This window comes from Triturus cristatus, chromosome 8 (assembly GCF_964204655.1).
Source record: "Triturus cristatus chromosome 8, aTriCri1.1, whole genome shotgun sequence".
Taxonomy (NCBI): Eukaryota; Metazoa; Chordata; class Amphibia; order Caudata; family Salamandridae; genus Triturus; species Triturus cristatus.
In genome coordinates, this window is record NC_140591.1 from 1,423,627,368 (window position 1) to 1,423,645,677 (window position 18,310).

The 18,310-nt window shown below is 41.9% G+C and overlaps 1 protein-coding gene across 1 annotated transcript in view; it reads right to left on the reverse strand.

Annotated features, from left to right (window-relative positions):
- Positions 1 to 7,313: 7,313 nt before the first annotated feature.
- The window catches only part of LOC146805860 (uncharacterized), a 224,637-nt gene continuing 213,640 nt past the window's right edge, over positions 7,314 to 18,310 (reverse strand). Inside the window, exon 8 of the mRNA XM_085623190.1 lies at positions 7,314 to 8,487. Coding sequence (XP_085479316.1) covers positions 8,027 to 8,487 — 461 coding nt within the window. The 3' untranslated portion in view covers positions 7,314 to 8,026. The remainder of the gene's footprint in view (positions 8,488 to 18,310) is intronic.

Here is an 18,310-nt window from a genome sequence, read left to right on the forward strand (position 1 = left end):
AATTGGGCGATGAGTGCGTTGACAAAGAGGCACAACAGAGTCGGTGCAAGCACACAGCCCTGCCTCACCCCTCTGTCAACTGGGAGACTTGAGTTTAGTTCTCCCCCTCTACCACATCTTAATTAGCTTCATGCAGCTTAATAAGCATACTTAAAAGGTGAAAGGGAATCCCCATATCTCTTAGTACCCCCCATAGTTTATCTCTGGGCACCAGATCAAAAGACGATTTCAGGTCCTCGAAAACTAAATAGAGGCTGCCACCCTCCATTTTTACCGTTTTCCAAAGTATAAGTTGGAGTCTATATATTTGGTCAACGGTGGAGGTGTTCTTCCTGAATCCGCTTGATAGGGGCTTATAATGTCATTATCTTGCATCCATCCCTGGATTCGGTCTAGAAGAATCCGTGCAAACAATTTTTGGGTGACATCGATCAAACTGATCGGTCTATAGTTTGCAGGGAGTAGTGGAGATCCCTTTTTAAAGACTGGGACAATTTCTGCCCCAGCCCAGGTATCAGGGATCGACATGCCGTTCATTATAGCATTAAATAGTACTCACAGGTAGGGGCCCCATATTGTTGGCTCTTCTCGAAACAAATCCCCTGGTAGCCTGTCTAATCCAGGTGCTTTGCACACTCAATGAATCACTGATATAGGGAATGGTGAAACAAGGACAACCTAGGCCTTCCAGTTTTCAGTTAAACAGAAAAAAAATATTTTAACTGTGGGGTTCATGCTAAATTTGGACTGGTAAGCCTATTGCAGCACCCGCTAATCTCTGAGGATGTGATGCATGAGGTCAAGCTCTGTCTGCTTCACATATTTAAACATAATTGGCTGATGTCCAGCATTGGCATCTCCTATCCTGCCCCAAATGAGTGATCTGTACTGCAGCCAGAGCCTGAACCTGCCTCAGGAGCACTCTGACAGCCACACCAGCACACGGTGGAGAGCTTTGCCATCAAGATGGAGCATGAGAAGAAGGTGAGGGTGATTGCAATGTGGCCAGTTTTAAGAAGGGAGAGTATTATGAGGTGATGCTGGTTAGGTTTCACCATGCAATACTCTCACAATACCCCAAAGATGGTCCTTGGATTCACAATAATAAATCCTTAGCTCACTCCTGGTAGAGTGACAAAGAGCAGTCAGGCTTTACTAGAGGAGCATTTATTAAGCATTTCAGAGTACCAACATGGCCAAAAAGCAATTGACACAACTCAATAGAAGTCTGATAACAATTTATAAGAGCAAAGCAGATTTTATATTAATTTAGACACTAAAACAAACACAATTAGATACATATAACCAGAGGTATGGATTTTAGAATGAAACATAAATCACAGCAATTCAATACTGCCGAACTGTAGCATTGCGGGCAAAAGTAAATACTGGTAGTGACAATAGGTCACTTGTAGGTCGAGTTGCCTGGAACAGGGTAAGGGTGATGCAAGTCCCAGGAGTTGTCCTGGCTGTCCTTGGTGCTGAAGCAGGAGCCACGGCAGAGCTGCTTTTACTTCTTAGATGGTGCTGCTGGGGAACCGGGTGCAAAATGTCCACAACTGAGCCACTGCTGGCATCAGATGAAGGTTTTGCGGAGTTCCCGGAAGGTGCAGTGCCAAGTGAAAGGGTAATTTGTAGGACTGGTGACTAACAAGCCTTAGCAGTGGTTAGCTCAGCAAAAAGGCATTTTCATGTCTGGAAGTCAGGGTGCTCATGGAAGCTGCCAGAAACTTTGTGGAGGTCAGGACTACATTTCCCACAATGCATTGGACCACCTACTTTTGTACATTCCCTCAGAGGGCCCAATGGCCAGCAGATCTTTGGTTCTGGTACATTGTTTCATCTGCGGACTGCATAACCCTGGGCGTAGTTCGCGAAGTAGCGCTTCGCGTAGCTATGCAAAGTGCACCTCGCACTACGCGAGCTACGCGTAGCACTTTACGAACTGCGTAGTACCTTGTTCGCACTGTGCAAGATGTCGTTTTCAATGATTGCACAGTGTGCACTGTGCAATCATTGAAAACGGCATCTTGCGCAGTGCGAGCTGTAGTTTTCTGCTGCTCGAGTAGATTTTTTCTCGAGCGGCAGCTTTCTCAACGCGAACTGGTAGTTTCTCATCGCGAGCGGTCGCGAGCATACGCAACCACTCGCAATGAGAAACCTGATCTCCTCGCGTTGGGAATCTCGCCGGGAGGTTTATTTTCCATGCTCGCGATTGCCAACTTGATGTTGCTGATCGCGAGCAAGGAAAAAGTCTCGCCGGGATGTCATTTTGCTGCTCACGGTCGCCAACTTGACGTTGAGGACCGCGAGCAAGCAAAAAATGACCGCAGCACTACGCTACGCGTGTTTGCACTGTGCTACTTGCAATTCGCGTAGTGCGAAGAAGCGCGAACTTCGCAAACTACGCGAGCGTAGCGCAGTGCTTTGCCCAGGCTTACTGCCGATGAGTCTGGAGTTGCCATTGGCTCTCAATGGGTTCCTCTGTTTGGGCGAGCCGAACTTTGTTCCAGGATGCTTCGTAGTTGTGCAGTTCCAGGAATGTTATTGCAGGTGCAGAGTATTGCGCCTTTGGTTTGTACAGATCCTCTTGTCACAGACAATGGTCTCTTCTTTGTCCATCTTGCAAGTCAGATCAGCACTGAGGTTAAGGTGTCAGGGGTGGCCCTTAAATCCTATGTATAGGGGCATCAGGGGTGTGGGTGCAAGTGACCAATGAGCTATTAGCCTTATCAGCTAATCCACCCCTGAGGTAATCACATCGGGGAGAGTCATCTTTTCCACCCATAGCTCTCCATTCTAACACTTTTAAAAATGGCAAACATCTTCCTCAGCTGTAGAGATCAGGCAGCCCATCCTAGAGGTGTGGCTAGCCTTCTGGGGGTGTACACCTCCTGAATACCTAATGTTCCCACCTGCCTGGGTCCAAATGTGCCTCAGGCAGGGAAGGGCTGTTTACTCCTTTGGGAGGCAGCCTGAATGTATATCAGAGGTGTTGAATACTTTGAAGCTCACCGTCTTGATGTGCCACTTCAGTAGGCATCCTGGCAGGGAGGGAAGTGTCACCTCCTTCAATCCACATGATTGTTTCTGACCCCTGAGAGAGGTCACACCTCCTTGCAGGGGGTCAGATTCCTGTCTTGGTGGCAGCAGCTGTGGGCTGGCAACCAGAGCGCAGGAAAGGCTGGGGCAACCAGGTGGGCAACCTCTTTGGTAGTCACCTAGGTGCATGCCACATCATCCTCGACATGAGATTAGTGTCAGGGGTGATAAGACACATTTTTTTATAAACCAAACATGACATTTAGGCAGTGCCATAATGGAGCTTCTAAACACGGGTTTTCCTGCCTGTACCGTTTATCACATATATAAGCCTTTAATGGTAAAGGGACAGTTTGCAGTTACATGTCCACACCTTTAATATAATGCACCCTGCCTTCTGGGCTCAGGAGGCCTTCCTTAGGGGTGACTGGCATATATTAAAAGGAGAGCTTTGACTTTGCCACCCATGCTGAGGGCACAGTGGAGTTTGAGCATTTTACACTTTCCTTGCATTCTGCAATGGCAGGCCTGCTGTCAGTAGTTAACTTGGGTCACTCAGGATGGCACAAACAGTGCTTCAGGCTCTGGCGACCCCTTTAACACCCATGACCTGGGTACCACTGGTACCATATACTAGGGACTTATAAAGCTGTTAAAGTCTTTGCCATTTGGGGTTACCAATTCACGCATATCAGTTTTAGGGAGAGAGCACTGGCAGTGAGACTTGGTTAGCAGGCTTCAGTGCACTCCCAGAGTCAGAAATCAGCATCTAGAAGTCCAAATGGGGGCAAAAAGTGGGGGAGGGGGCATGCGCAAGTTGGCCTGTTTTCTTACACAAGACATAAGGGGGAGGGCTTTCTAGAAGGAAAGGATAGTAACAATATTACTGGAATGCTTTGAGTTGAGGGCTTATATTGTACATGGACTCCATGACGAGATTTGAGGTCTTAGCGTCTTTGGAAACAAAGGAACACATGACCGTGATGTGAAAAAGGAAGGCTTATGAAGATAAGAGTCAAAGTAAGGCCTCTGATGGAGGCTGTCATATGCAGGCGTTGAAGATTTCTTCAACGCCTGCATATGACAGCCTCCATCAGAGGCCTTGGGGTAAAGAATACAAATCATCCTATCATTGCTGTGAAACCCCTTCTTCTTTTCACCTCTGCATCTGTTGGTGCATTGGCTCGTGGTTGCTCCACACAAACATACTTGAGAATTCTTTTCAGCAACATCAAGAAAATAGCTAGCAAAACACCTGGAAAATGTCAACCATTGATATTCGAAATATTTCTCCATCCACTTTCATGGGTCATGTTCATGTCCCAGTGCAATTAAAATGTGAATGTTTTTGGTAAAGAGTGGAAAACAAGCCTTGACAAAAACAGTGAAAACCACTGATTTTCAGAAAATAATTCGAAGGGGAAGTACTTTTCATTATTAGGGCCCCCCTTCACCAGTACTCCCATAAAACATGGGGATGTTTTAATCTCTTTTTCATTTTAGAAACACCTTTAATCCTGCTTTCTGTATGCTTCCCAGTTGCGGAAAAAACGTTTATGACTACCTAGTGAGGTACTTCGTGGCTGTTCACAGGAGTTTGTGAGCACGCACATGACATGTCAAACACGCTTGCCTTCCCTTTGGTATCCCTAACTCAGACTTTTGCGCGCGGAAAGTTCTGCCACTAAGGTGGATTTCAGCACATGTGCGGATTTTCTCATCATAAAAATCCACACATTTTAATTCTATCAATCAGAATTTATGAATGTAGATTCTCCGCTTTGTGACCCCAGAACATTTTGTGAATCAAGCCGCGAACACGGAATATATAATGATTCGAATCCAAACCCGTCGGATCCCCAATCCAGATGTTTGCAACCATTTAGATGCCGTTCTTCAGCTCGTTCAAAACGTCACAATCAAAACTGTCGCAGCCCTTTTTCAACAACCAGCATATGCTTGTTCTACCTCTCTTTCATGGCCCTACCCTTCCGATACAATACTGGCATCTCTCTATTTAGGACAGGAGCAGGACAGAGGGGAGGAAAACAAAGATCTCTGGGCTAAAGGATCCAATATATCAGGCATCTCTCTACTTTCCAGGGCGGCACTAAAAAGTCACTAAAAAGTGTTTTGATCAATGGGACACTCTCGGAGATATTTAAGATCACTAGGGAAACAAGACAGGGGTGCCCATGCTCTCCTCTTCTCTTTGCAGTCTATATAGACGCGTTTATACGGAAACTAGAAAATCATCCATTAGTGACCCCGATAACGGCATTTAACAATGACACAAAAACCCTTGCGTACGCTGACGACATAGCCTTAGTCACTTGCAATCCTATCCAAGCAATGGCAGCGATAGAAGAGGAAGCGCATAGTTTTGGTAAGATCTCCGGATATAAGTTGAACTCAACCAAAACACAGATAGTCATTAATGATAAGCTTAAGATGGATGACTACAGAGTAACGGATCATGCTGTCTACCTAGGAGTTGATATAACCGCTAGCGTAGATAGAATAGTGAGCTTAAACTTAGACCCACTGGTTAAATATACCAAGAAAGAACTAACCCGACTTGGCAATCTACATCTTACTATTGGCGGCAGATGCAATGTTATAAAAATGCTATTTTTACCTAGATTTCTGTATCTCTTTCGCACAATATGCCTGGAGTTTACTCCCCAACAGTTTAAAAACATAGAGAACACCTTTTCTAGATTTATTTGGGGATATAAGAGACCTCGCCGAGCACTCAAATGGCTTATGCTGCCCAAAGAAAGAGGCGGACTCGGAATGCCAAATTTTAAATTATACTATTGGGCTACGGTAATTAGATATTGTACCGTGCTTTTATCAATAGAAGAGGGCCATAACTCCGATAGGACCACTCCACAAGAATTGATCCCAGGGACAGGTTGTGAGGGTTGTCTTTGGCGACACATGAATGACAACTATTTTAAGAAAGTAAAACTCAAGACCATCTTTAACATATATAAAGTTTGGATTAATGTAAAAAAACTGTTAGGACCGGGCCGTTTCTCATGTTACACCCCAATTAAGCTTAACAATGAGCTACCCGCACTATTCCACGATACTTGTATGTCGAGATGGATCGAGAATGGCATTCAGCAATTAGGCTGTTTTTATAACTCTAGTGGCCTAAAAACTTTCTCCGACCTCCAGTCTGAATATTTCATCAGCCATAGGAATTTTTTAAAATATCTACAGTTCAGGGATTTTCTGCCAAAAAAAAACAGGGGGACGTGACAAATTTCAAAATAATATCGTATTAGATACTATATGCAGACCAAATACCCCTAAAATTGGGGTCATCTATGAACTTCTTAGGGACAATCTCCCTGATGACCTGGGAAAACATCTAATGGGATGGCAGACCTCTCTTGCAATCCAACCGAATATTCCTTTGCGAGCGTACGAATTATCACAGGTTTGTTTAATGTCTATAAATCTCCAGGCACAATTTTATAAAACTTTTTTCTCCCTTTATTATACACCATATAAGATTGCAAAATGGGCAGTAGGAAAGGGAACAACCTGTCCACGTTGTTCGATGGGTGCTGCTGACACTATTCACATGTTTGCCTCATGCGACAAACTATCAGGTTTGATAAAGGAAATCTCTGACTTCCTTTCAGAAATTCTTCAAGCTAGAATATCTATCACTCGGGAGGAAATTGTGTTAGGAGTATCTAACAACCAAAGACCTAATCATATGCAGGGCCTTATTTTTGTAGCCATGGCTGTCCTCCGACTCTGCATAGCTTCAGCGTGGCTGGATGCTACTTCACCGGTCTTTGCACAATGGAGGACTAGATTACTAGCAATTTGTACCCTGGAAGTAGCCATATACAAAACCAAAGGGAGGAGAAAAAAGAGAAGAGGGATGCAGATCTGGGGTCCGCTCTTGCACTGGCAACTAGATCACACCTAAAATGCTTGGTCTATAATATGGGTTCAATTGGGAGAATATTCATTGTAACTATACAGATTTTATAAGCACATGATGTATTATCTTACAGATTTACCGAATTGTTTTTCTCTCTAATGGATGGGTATGATTTGAAGTAATACCTTGGTCCAAAGGTGGGGGTGGGGGCTTATGTAAATAATTATATAATTTTGTGAAAATTGCTAATAAAAACATTTTTTTTTTAAAAGTGTTTTGATCTATATGGAAAGGGACAGAGAGCTACAGTCATTTGTATAAATAGTGGATATAAATAAATGAAACTCCCAGACTTCTTACATTTAGTGGACAAGTTGTTTTTATTAAGCATTTAATAACTATTTAAACATCTCTTTGCTGACGAAAAGCATATGAAATTCATCAATGATGCATTGGTGGGACACATAAGATTAGGGACCGCTCACCCATACAAAGCCGACCACATCTAACTATATCATGAATTTTATCAGGGAAACAAAGTGATTTTGATGGGAAAAATACAGAACGCTGGCAGGTGCCAATATTGCAGAGGGAGTAGCATGACTCGTCATGCCTGGTGCTTGTACAGGGAAAGTGTTGTGTCAAAAAACCTCTGATTGTGTAATGAGTTACAGGAGACATAGATGGTGTCAATTACTCATTTATTGCTGCATCAGTTTCCTGTAAATGAGTCCCAAAAAGTGGCAGGTATTTTTAAGTCAGAACACTGAGATCAATCCAAATAGCTTTTCCACACAATTCTGGAATTGGGCGTCCTAGATTGAGATCTTTTCAGAAATACAAGAGACCACTGGGAAAAATAGCTGATTTAGATTGGGTTTAAATTGGGTTGCTGGTGGGCATTTGACAGAGATCATATACTTAATGTGCAAGTGAAACATTTATTTAGAATGGTTACAAAGTTATCTCTTTACAATTCAGTGGAAAGGACACTTCTAGAATTTTCATGATCACAGAATCATTGGTCAAACAAAGTAAAGCAATGCTACGCGGTGACGATTCATGTGGAAAGCGCTATGACTGAGCACTGTTGATTTTTTTCTTGTATTCGCAGACCCCGTTTCCCTGTAAACAGGACTCTTTGGATGTATCAGGCTTAATACAGTTTTCAGAAGTCGCATCTTTGCACATCACTATATTCCCACCACATGACCACGCTGATGTGTATTGACACTTACACGCAGTGTAGGCTATGGACGAACGAGAGATTTTACAGCCACCAGGGTGATACTTGCAGTCACAACTCTCAGAATAGGCATTGCAGTTACCCCCACCCTGAAGGCAGGTGCCCAGAGATGTATCTGGATTCTTACAAAAGAAAGCCTTAGGTTGGGCACAGTCTCGGATTCCTCCTACACAATTCATCCCGTTGAGTGTGCAGTGGCAGGCCATGTTGGGAGGTGGTGTTGCCGCTATCATACACCCTCCAGCTTGGTAAACACAGTTACACGCATCAGGGTCATGATGGTGGTGACCTACAAACCAGACAATAGCAGAATTGAGTTAAAGTACAGTAAAGAATTTACTTTGCATCCTATAGTTACTTACATTTATAATGTTCCTAGTGTCTCATCAACAGTTCAACAAGCATGAAAGTGGCATTCAGGCATATTTATGAAGATTTAAAACATGAATAAACTCCCCATTTCAAATAGCAAGTGCAGGATATTTTCAGGATATTCCTTTTAGAATTGATCATGTTCCCTTAAATGGTGCGTGACTGCTGCCACATAAGTACAGGGGTCAACTTAGAAAATATGGCAGGTGTGCAAAGGAATGAATGTCAGGGCAGGCGAACCGGTTCCCGATGGATGTGAGCACTGTTCACATTGAAACTACTAGAGTTTCTGTTAAAAAAATTCCGTACACCATAATCTTTCTTTAGATGAATAAATAAACTGTTTCTGTTTTGATTAAATCAAAGATTTATTATCTTCTTTGATTCATTTTTTTTTATTTAGAACATTCCATAGTTTATAGTAATTCCATCAATCCAATTATTTTAACATGGCCCAATGCATTTCGGCTCTGAATTGACCCTTCATCTGGGGTCTACAAATAATAAAAAACAAGAAACCACATCAGTCCTTCTTTAGTTTAAACTTATTTACATTACCGAAAAGATAATATGATTTAATTAATAAACCGTTGGTACTCAATATTGTGTTCGTCTTCCTATAACTATTGCCATGAATATGCATCCAACATTTTCATCTGTTAACTATTGCCATAAATAAAAATCAAACCTTTTTGTCCGTTAATCACGAACCAACCTAATATCTGTAACCATTATCATGCGATGTGCCATTGCGCTGAAAACAATAATGTAACCACATAAACTTGCTTGTTTAATTCAAAGAATACGGATCAACCGATATCTGTGTGTAGATCGCGCTACGTGCGCTTGCACTTCCTGGTCGTGCGTTGAGCGAAATGACGTAACGTCATGTGACTCTTAATTTAAAGGAAACAATCCTGTGTACGCATGAGGTTTAACATAACGCAGTAGCGTCGTGGAATCTTTACGACCTGATAAAGTAACTAGATTACAAAACGGACAAAATAGTGATCAATAAAGTAAAAAAAACATGAATGATGAATAAATATCAAAAAATAAACACAGTCTTTTGTGTATAAATTGATATAACTTCTGGGAGAACCTGTATATTCGGAAGTTCTAGGACAGCTTCAACATGCCGCTACTGGCATCTATATGACTATGTATTATATGGTTTATAAAGGACACTGATTAATGGTGCAACTAAATATTTTGACATAACAAACATTGCAAAATAATGTCTGAATGACAAGAAACATTCAAAACGGATCTACAATGAAATTAAATTATTGAAACATCGCAATGTTTTGTATGTGATATGAACGAAAAAATTAATGAAACAAAGAATTACAACTATGTGATTCTAGGCATTAGTCAGGAAAACTATGATGGATCTATGTGTACCATATGATTGCACATTGACAACCTTACCACGTGATTAATGATTATCATCATGATCATTAACAAAATTTCTGTTAATGTGACAATTCCAAAGCTTCTAAAGAAAACATCACATTTCAATACGATCATTCATCCCGTTCGGTTGGAAGGAATTCAATCTTTTTATCCAGTAAAATTCAGATCCAAGCAATTGTTTATGTGGATCAGTATCAGGTCTGGTTGTAGGCGCTTCAAGAATGGTGAATCTGTGTTGTGAAATATTATGGCCAGCTTCAAGCCAATGCATGGCTACGGTAGATTTCACATTCTTTAATTAAATACTACTTTTATGTTCAGTGATTCTCACTCTGATTTTTCTCTCCGTAACACACACATATGTTTTCCCACAAGGGCATTTTATAATGTACACTGCATTCATAGTGTCACATGTACTTGAATGTTGAAGTGCTATCTTCGTGCCTTGTGATGGATGAGTAAATTGATTTCCTACGATGACATTATTGCAGTGAATGCAATTTTCACACTTTTGCATGCCTTTAAAAGTTTTCAGTTTGTTCTCTGGTTTTTTGTTGGATGGTAGTTCTCTCAAATTGCAAGATCATTGATAAGCAAAAACCACTTTTTTTTCAGATATACACCGTAAATCAGGTTCTGTTTTTATCATCATCCAATGTTTATTGGTGATATTTTTTATTTTCATTGCTTGTGTTGAATATTTTAATACGCATACTATTGGTGCTTCTTTCACGGATTCCTTGGGTGTCAATAAGGTTTGTCTGTTAATGGTATTAACTCTGTTCATGGATTCCTCAATTAAAGACTTCGGGTATCCTCTTTTGATGTGTCTTGTGGCGTATTTTTTAATGGTTTCTTCAGTTTCTTGCGAATGGCTTGTTATTCTTTTCAACCGAATGAATTGTGAAAATGGATGGTGTCTTTTTTAATGATTCTTGATGAAAGCTTTTAAAATGTAAACAGTTGTTACGGTCAGTTGTTTTAGTGTGTACATTAGTCTTAATCTCATTTCCATCAATTTGTACTAGGACATCTAGGAATATAATTTTTTTCTTTTTCAATCTGATGCGTGAATTTTATCTGCTCATGGCATTGGTTTAGTCTGCGAATATTTTCTTGTAACACTTTCAAATTACCCTTCCATATAATTAATATATCATCTATGTATCTCTTAAAGATAACTATATTCTCATTACATGTGGGATCTTTCAAGATGTGAAACGAATGGAACAGCACAACATTAAATTTTGTTGAATATTATAAAAAATTGGATTACTGAGTGCACTGAGAAACCTTATTGAGTTTATTTAAGGTGTGCAAAGGACACAGGCGAAAAGGGTTTTGATGTCTCCATACGTAAGCGATTGCTTTGCTGTTGTTAATGTAATACCAATGTTTGTATATCAAAGACGGAAGTTAAGATACAAACCTGATGTCGCTAAACACTTATGGCAGCACAGTAAATAGTTATTCTCCTTTTTTAGGGGAATCTTATGCACTAATACAGTCTAATCTCTATGTGAGATGCTATATCCCACGCCCCTACTCACTTCTTGCATAGCACAAACAAGGCCCGACATAATCCAAAACTAAGGTGTTCTAAATTTATCAGATTTCCATTCTGACGTTTTGGGAAATGACTTACTGCACCTAACTTCGCACGTCTCAGTAAATACCAGGCTTTGTACCATTGTTAAAGTCTGACATGTTTAATCTGCCAATTTGTAACAAATGGTGGGAATTTAACAGCAACTAATCAATGAGAGAGGGGACAAGGAGCGAATGGAAAAAGGTCCTGAACCAATGCTCCTAAAAGTCATATAATATTCCAAGGATGGTTACAGTTCCTACATAAAGAAAAGAATAGTAATAGCCAAAGAATAGGCTGTAAAGAGTAGGGGATGTCTCCAAGGACAAAGTGAGTGTGTAGAGTGAGGAGAGGATACTCCTTGTTGTGGTACTTGGTGCCCTCACACACCCTTGCGGATGTTTAGCATCATCATTGGGCACAGTTGCTCCTCGTGGGGGTGGCGCTGCAGTCCCTCACGGGCCCTTGGTTAGGGGCTCTCTGGTGGAGTTCTTTTAGGAGTTGCCGCATTTGTGAGTGTGGGTGTGTGGGTAGGGGTGTGCTAGTGAGTGCAGGTTATAAAATTGAGACAGGGTCCAAAAATAGTTTAATTGGGAGGTCCCTGGTTCAAATTAAAATATTGACGGGGATGGAGTTGCACGATAGTGCTATAATGAGAGGGGAAACTTAACCAAATAATGTCCCACTTCTCTCAACCCATATAGTGTATTAACAAGAGTGCTGTAAAAAAAGTTAGGTCAACATGTTTCGCGCTTTCTGAAGGTCCCTATTGGATCCAGAAGCGCTTCGTCAGGACCAAAAAAAAGGAAATACCAAGAACGGGTTCGGGAAGAGACAGCCCGTAATCCCATCCGTTACCTAGGTCTGGTACGCTTGACAATTCGTGTCCAGAATCCGTTTTTATACGAAATTCATGTTCACAGCCTAAGAGGAGACATAACAAAAAAGGGGGGGGGAAGAGAAGGGGTGGGAGGGAAGAAGAAAGGGGAGAGGTAGTAACATATCAAGGCTATTGATATAACTTAGACACTCATGCACATTCAGTGCTCTGGTGCCCAGTGCATAAAACCCACCGTGTTCAAAATACAGTGGTCATGCTTATATTGCGGCCGGGATACTACCCAGCGTAAACGGACAAAAGTCCAGGGGTGGTGGTTCCTACAAGGAAATGCGTGCGACACACGGGGTAGTAGTAACTCATTGGAATTCAACACTGAAATGGTGCTAAATGGATACAGGAGTATAGTATCCCCTTGAAGATGGCTGATACGGTGCTGCGGAGCCTTAGCACATCCTGAGAGTAGGGGATCAGTCTGGTAATAAAACTTTGTCTCCGCTGAAGGTAGAGGGGAGAGTGGCTAAAATCTCACAGAGCCGTGCAAGTGCCGGTCGTATACAGTGCATATGGAGTAATCTCCGGTGAGGTAACTAGCACGGTGTGACCTAGCTGCTATGTACACGTATGGTGGAGCAGGCAGAGAGGTGTAAAATAAAATAAAAAGACATATACAATCTTGAAAAAACATAAGACGCGGGCGCAAGCCTACCCCCTCCAACTCGGTGGTGGGCTCCGTCAGCGTGAGCCGCGTTGTAAGGCTGTAGAAGGTAATAATGTTAGAGGTAAGAGAGAAGTAACAATACCTTAATGGAGGTAGCTGCTGGTACGTCCCGAGTGACAGGTACCGGACCTCCCAATTAAACTATTTTTGGACCCTGTCTCAATTTTATAACCTGCACTCACTAGCACACCCCTACCCACACACCCACACTCACAAATGCGGCAACTCCTAAAAGAACTCCACCAGAGAGCCCCTAACCAAGGGCCCGTGAGGGACTGCAGCGCCACCCCCACGAGGAGCAACTGTGCCCAATGATGATGCTAAACATCCGCAAGGGTGTGTGAGGGCACCAAGTACCACAACAAGGAGTATCCTCTCCTCACTCTACACACTCACTTTGTCCTTGGAGACATCCCCTACTCTTTACAGCCTATTCTTTGGCTATTACTATTCTTTTCTTTATGTAGGAACTGTAACCATCCTTGGAATATTATAGGGAATTTAACAGCACCAGGTAATTATCCGATGCAATAAAAATCACACAACTTCTAACTCCGTTTTTCGAGCAGAGATCAAAACGTGACTGGTCACCTGAAATCAGGTTCATAAATTGTTATTCACAAATATAATGTTTAGATTTGTCATGCAACAGTTTTCTTAGGGCAAAATAACTACATTCACTGACTATGGAAGTGCTCCTAAATGTGGATGGTCCATACATCATTTGGCTGCTTTTTCCACTCCATTCCCCCACTCCCCCTATTTTAAGCGTAGATGAGAAGAAAAAAAAAGACCCGGGATTCAAACAAAATTTCTTCAAACTGCAATTCTACAGTGATGTTTACACAGTGTAAGAAAAGGAACAGGTACGGGTCCAGAGAGAGTTAATAGCTGCTCTAGGAAATGGGAGATGCAGCAAAGAGAACCAGCGGCAGCAACGATTAAGAAAGTCTTAACCAAAATCAAGTGTGACAAATTGTACCAAACAGATTAAAAAGCCAACCAGGTTCCAGAGCAATCAAGTCTGTCCTGCAACAAATGTGGATCAATTACATCAGAGTGCATCCCACATTACAGCAGGATAAATGCTCGGCCTCCCATCTCTCCCACGAACTTCTAAGGCCACAGGCAAAAGGGTCAAGCATTTATCTCAAGACTCTCAAAGAAACTTAATCCTGCTTCATAAGTCTGACCCACATCATTTAGGGCAGTTCAGTCCCTGACCATTGTTTCTACTATGGTTTCTAGGAAGACGTCATGGTTGATGGTGTTGACAGCTGAAGGCTTGTCTACAAGGCTACATTTTAGCGAGCTTTAAAATTCATACGTAGATCTATCATCATTTAATCTTTCATGTAAGGCACTGGGTAAATGCCCCACTAGGAGCTACGACATTCACTGATATTCACTGTACCTCATCCGAGGAGCATCACAGAACCTCTAACAGACAAACACAGAGCTCCATGGCATCCCCAATGCACAGAGACAGTAATATACATATTGCCCTGGGGAAATCTCTGAACAAACACACAATGCAAAACAAAATAGAGCACCTCTCCCTTAATTTAATAAAGTAAAGAAGAAGAGGGAAACACCAAGACACATGAGACATGTAACTCATCATCAGCATCAATCATCAAACAACTTTATTTTTGTTTTTTGTTTGGAAAACCGTAAAAGAAGACAGTAGCAAAGCATCACAGATAAACTTCAGGCAATATGAATGTTGAATTAAAAAGATAAAGGGTTCATTACTGGAAATGTGGGATAAAAATTAAAGTGGTATTGCGTCTGGATGCAACAGAGCACAACGGGGAAGCTCCATACTGAGACAATTTTCGGGAGGACAAATACAGAATTAATTACAAGCATCCAATTTAAAATAGATTAAGAACACAGTTCATCTCTTTATGTTTGGGCAAATTAAAGTGTCTCCTTGCTATAGCAAATTCAAGAAAGCAAAAAACCTCAAAAAGAACATAATGATAAGCTCTAACATGGTCCGCTATGCCAACCGTGATATCAAGCAGTACATACTATTTTAGAGATATTAAGGCACTTAACTAATGTAGGTAGACATAAAATGCATAGTACAAACATTAAATTGGTTCTAAAAACATTAAAACATTAAGAAGTTAAAAATCTCCCTTAGATTGAAATATTTGTCCAGACCTTTAATCTGTTGTGCAAAAATGAGCATAAAAACTTGGAGACTGAATAAACAACGTTGCATTTATTGTGTGTCGATTGTCAAACTGGAGGACCCGACAACGAGGGAACAATCCAGTAAGCTCACTGTTTTGCATATGCATGACAAAAGAAGACAACATGTTCTTCATTTTTCACAGTTTGGCAGACCATTGGACATAAATTATTGAGAATATCATTATTTTTTGTCCAAGAGAAGGTAAACAATGCTATTGGCAAGATCCCTAGTCTAAATTTATTTATAGGAACTTATAAGTGGAGCTTTCACATTGTCCATGAATTCCTCGAATTGAGGTGCACATTTGTGGAACAAGCATAAGTCAGTCAGGCTGCCAGAGGGTTCAGTCAACATTCTATTTCAAAATTACAGTGTTCCAACAGCACTGTTTAACCAAATCTTGAGCACCTTTAAGTATAGACGAAGGCTTCAGAAAATATTCAGTTCATCCTACCCTGGTCCATCAGGATTTAACATGGGCGATTGACCACTATCTCCCGCAGATGGTCTTTGTATACAGCGACAAATCCTCTGTAGTCCAGAGCCTAATCCAGTATAATATAGTTTTAATGGAGGCTATATCTGAGATTTGTCTGAGATTTAAGCCAAACCTCGGTGGTAATAGTGGGGCACTTTTTTGCCGCCTTAGCATGGATTTAATAAAGGCATTTTCGCTTCTAACAAGCAAATCTAAGTTACAGTAGCCCCACAAGTTAGTCTTATTTAGAGCTGCCCCACTCACTTGGACCTTATATATTTCTAATGGTGGGGAGATTGGTTATGAAGCTGCCCTATTAGCAAACATTGCTATGGAGATGGCTCTAGATTTGAGAGTAAATGTGCTTTTTTTAATCAGGTCCGTACTATTGTGGGAGTCGCTGAGTTTCACACCAAGATAATCAAATCCATGGACCCTTTCAAGGCTGTACCCCCTTAGCACTAACTTCCCCCTGATTTACATCCAATAGTTGAATACCATGAATTTTGTTTTCTTGTTGTTTATTTCTAGGCCATGGACATTACAGAATAAGAGAAACTTCCCCGGGAGGGTGTTTAAGCTACAGTGTTTCAGAAAGTAGAAATGTGTCATCTGCTAAGAGCAAAACCGGTACCTAGGACCCAGTCATTAGCCATTATGGGGGAGTTGTTATGACAATCCATGAGATAGGCAATGCACCCACTAATGAGTAACAGAAATAAAGTGGGTGCCAGGACGCATCCCTGGTGAACACCTCTTATGATTGGTAACTCAAAACCTTCACAAATCCCTAAAGCAGACAGATGTAATTGACACCTACTAACTAAGCATGCATTTCCCCCAAAATTAAGACACTGAGGTAAAAAATCAAAAAAGAAACCAGTGACAGCTATCTCCATCCATTTGCCGTCTACCACAGTGGTGGAAATTGGTTTACTGGTTGAGGGGGGTGAAACCCTACGCAAGCAGAAACCACAATCTCTGTTAGGGTGAAACACAAACAGACCTCCTATTAACCAATGCTTAACCCTCTGGTAGATTGGCACAAAGTGCTTAGGCATAACTTAGAGGCAATGTGTACAATAGTTATGCAGCACTTCAAACTGTAATAATGTGAAAACACAACAAAGAAAAATCCGTTACCAATTTTGAAAAATAGTGTACAATGTAATTGTTAGAAATGGGGGCCTCTAGTTGGCAGAGGTAGGTTTGTTTTGTCTAAATTGGGACTCTTGCTTCTAGTCTGTGTAAGGGGGATACACACTGTAGATAACCCCTGCTCACCCCCTTGGTAGCTTGGCACGAGCAGACAAGCTTATCCCAAAGGCAATGTGTAAAGTATTTGTACCAACACTCACAGTAACACAGTAAAAACACCACCAAAGGACACCACAACAGTTTAAAAAACATAAAGTATCTTTATCTAAACTAAACAAGACCACAACAACAAAAATCCAACATACACCATTAAAAATATGACTTTCAAAAGGTTTCAAGAACTTGTACCATAGAAATCTATGGATGCGTGACTTTTCACCAAAGTACCTGGAGATGCATCAAAACTTCCCAAGCCTAACAGCTGCAAATTCGGAAAACAAAGTGATGCAACACTCCTGAGACCTTAGGAAGGCAATAAAACAGTTATGTGGCCCGCACAGGACGTGTTGCGGCGGTTCTGGGCTGTATGGGGAGTGATGCGTCTATTGTTCTTGTCGGTTCCGGTTGCCAGGCGATGCGTCGGTAAAGCATGCCGCACTCCGGGATGCGTCAGCGATCGGTGCAGCAGCGTTGAGTAGCACTGCATCAGTACTCTTCAGCTGCAATCCCTCGATGCGTCGATTCTTGCAGCGGCGACAGACGTTGTGACGGTTTTTGCAGCGGCACGGCAATGCGTGGAAATTCTCACGCCGTGGAGAAAAACAGCCGCAAGGAGAGCGATGCGTCAATTTTAGCAATTCTTCATGTTTCTTCTTTCTTCCAGCTCCCAAACAGCAGCAACAACCTCCAGAGGTCCAAAACTGGCATAGGCACCTCTAGGCGGGTCAGAACTCACAATAGCATCGTTCTGGGGAGCTGGGGGTTAAGTCTTTGTGTCCTTGAGACTTCAGAACAGGAGTCCAGCATACACAGGCCCTTGGAGATCTTCTTTAAGCAGGGGACACAGCACACAACAAAGTCCTTCTCCTTTCCTTGGCAGAAATAGTAACTGCAGGCCAACCCCAGACACACAGTACTCCTCCTCAGTTTCTCCAGCTCTTCTCCTTGGCAAAGGGATCCTCTTGAATTCCAGGAATGATCTAAAGTTCTGGGGTTTGGGCCCCAATATTTATACTACAAAAACCTTTGTTCTCTGGTGGCAGAGAAGCCCTGTACCCAGCCACAACCAGTTCTGTCCTCTCTGGTGCAGCTTCCTGGCAGGAAGTGGAGACAGCATTGTGGAAGGCAGACCAGGCCCATTCAGGCGAAAGGAAATCTCGTCCCCCTACTCTAAAT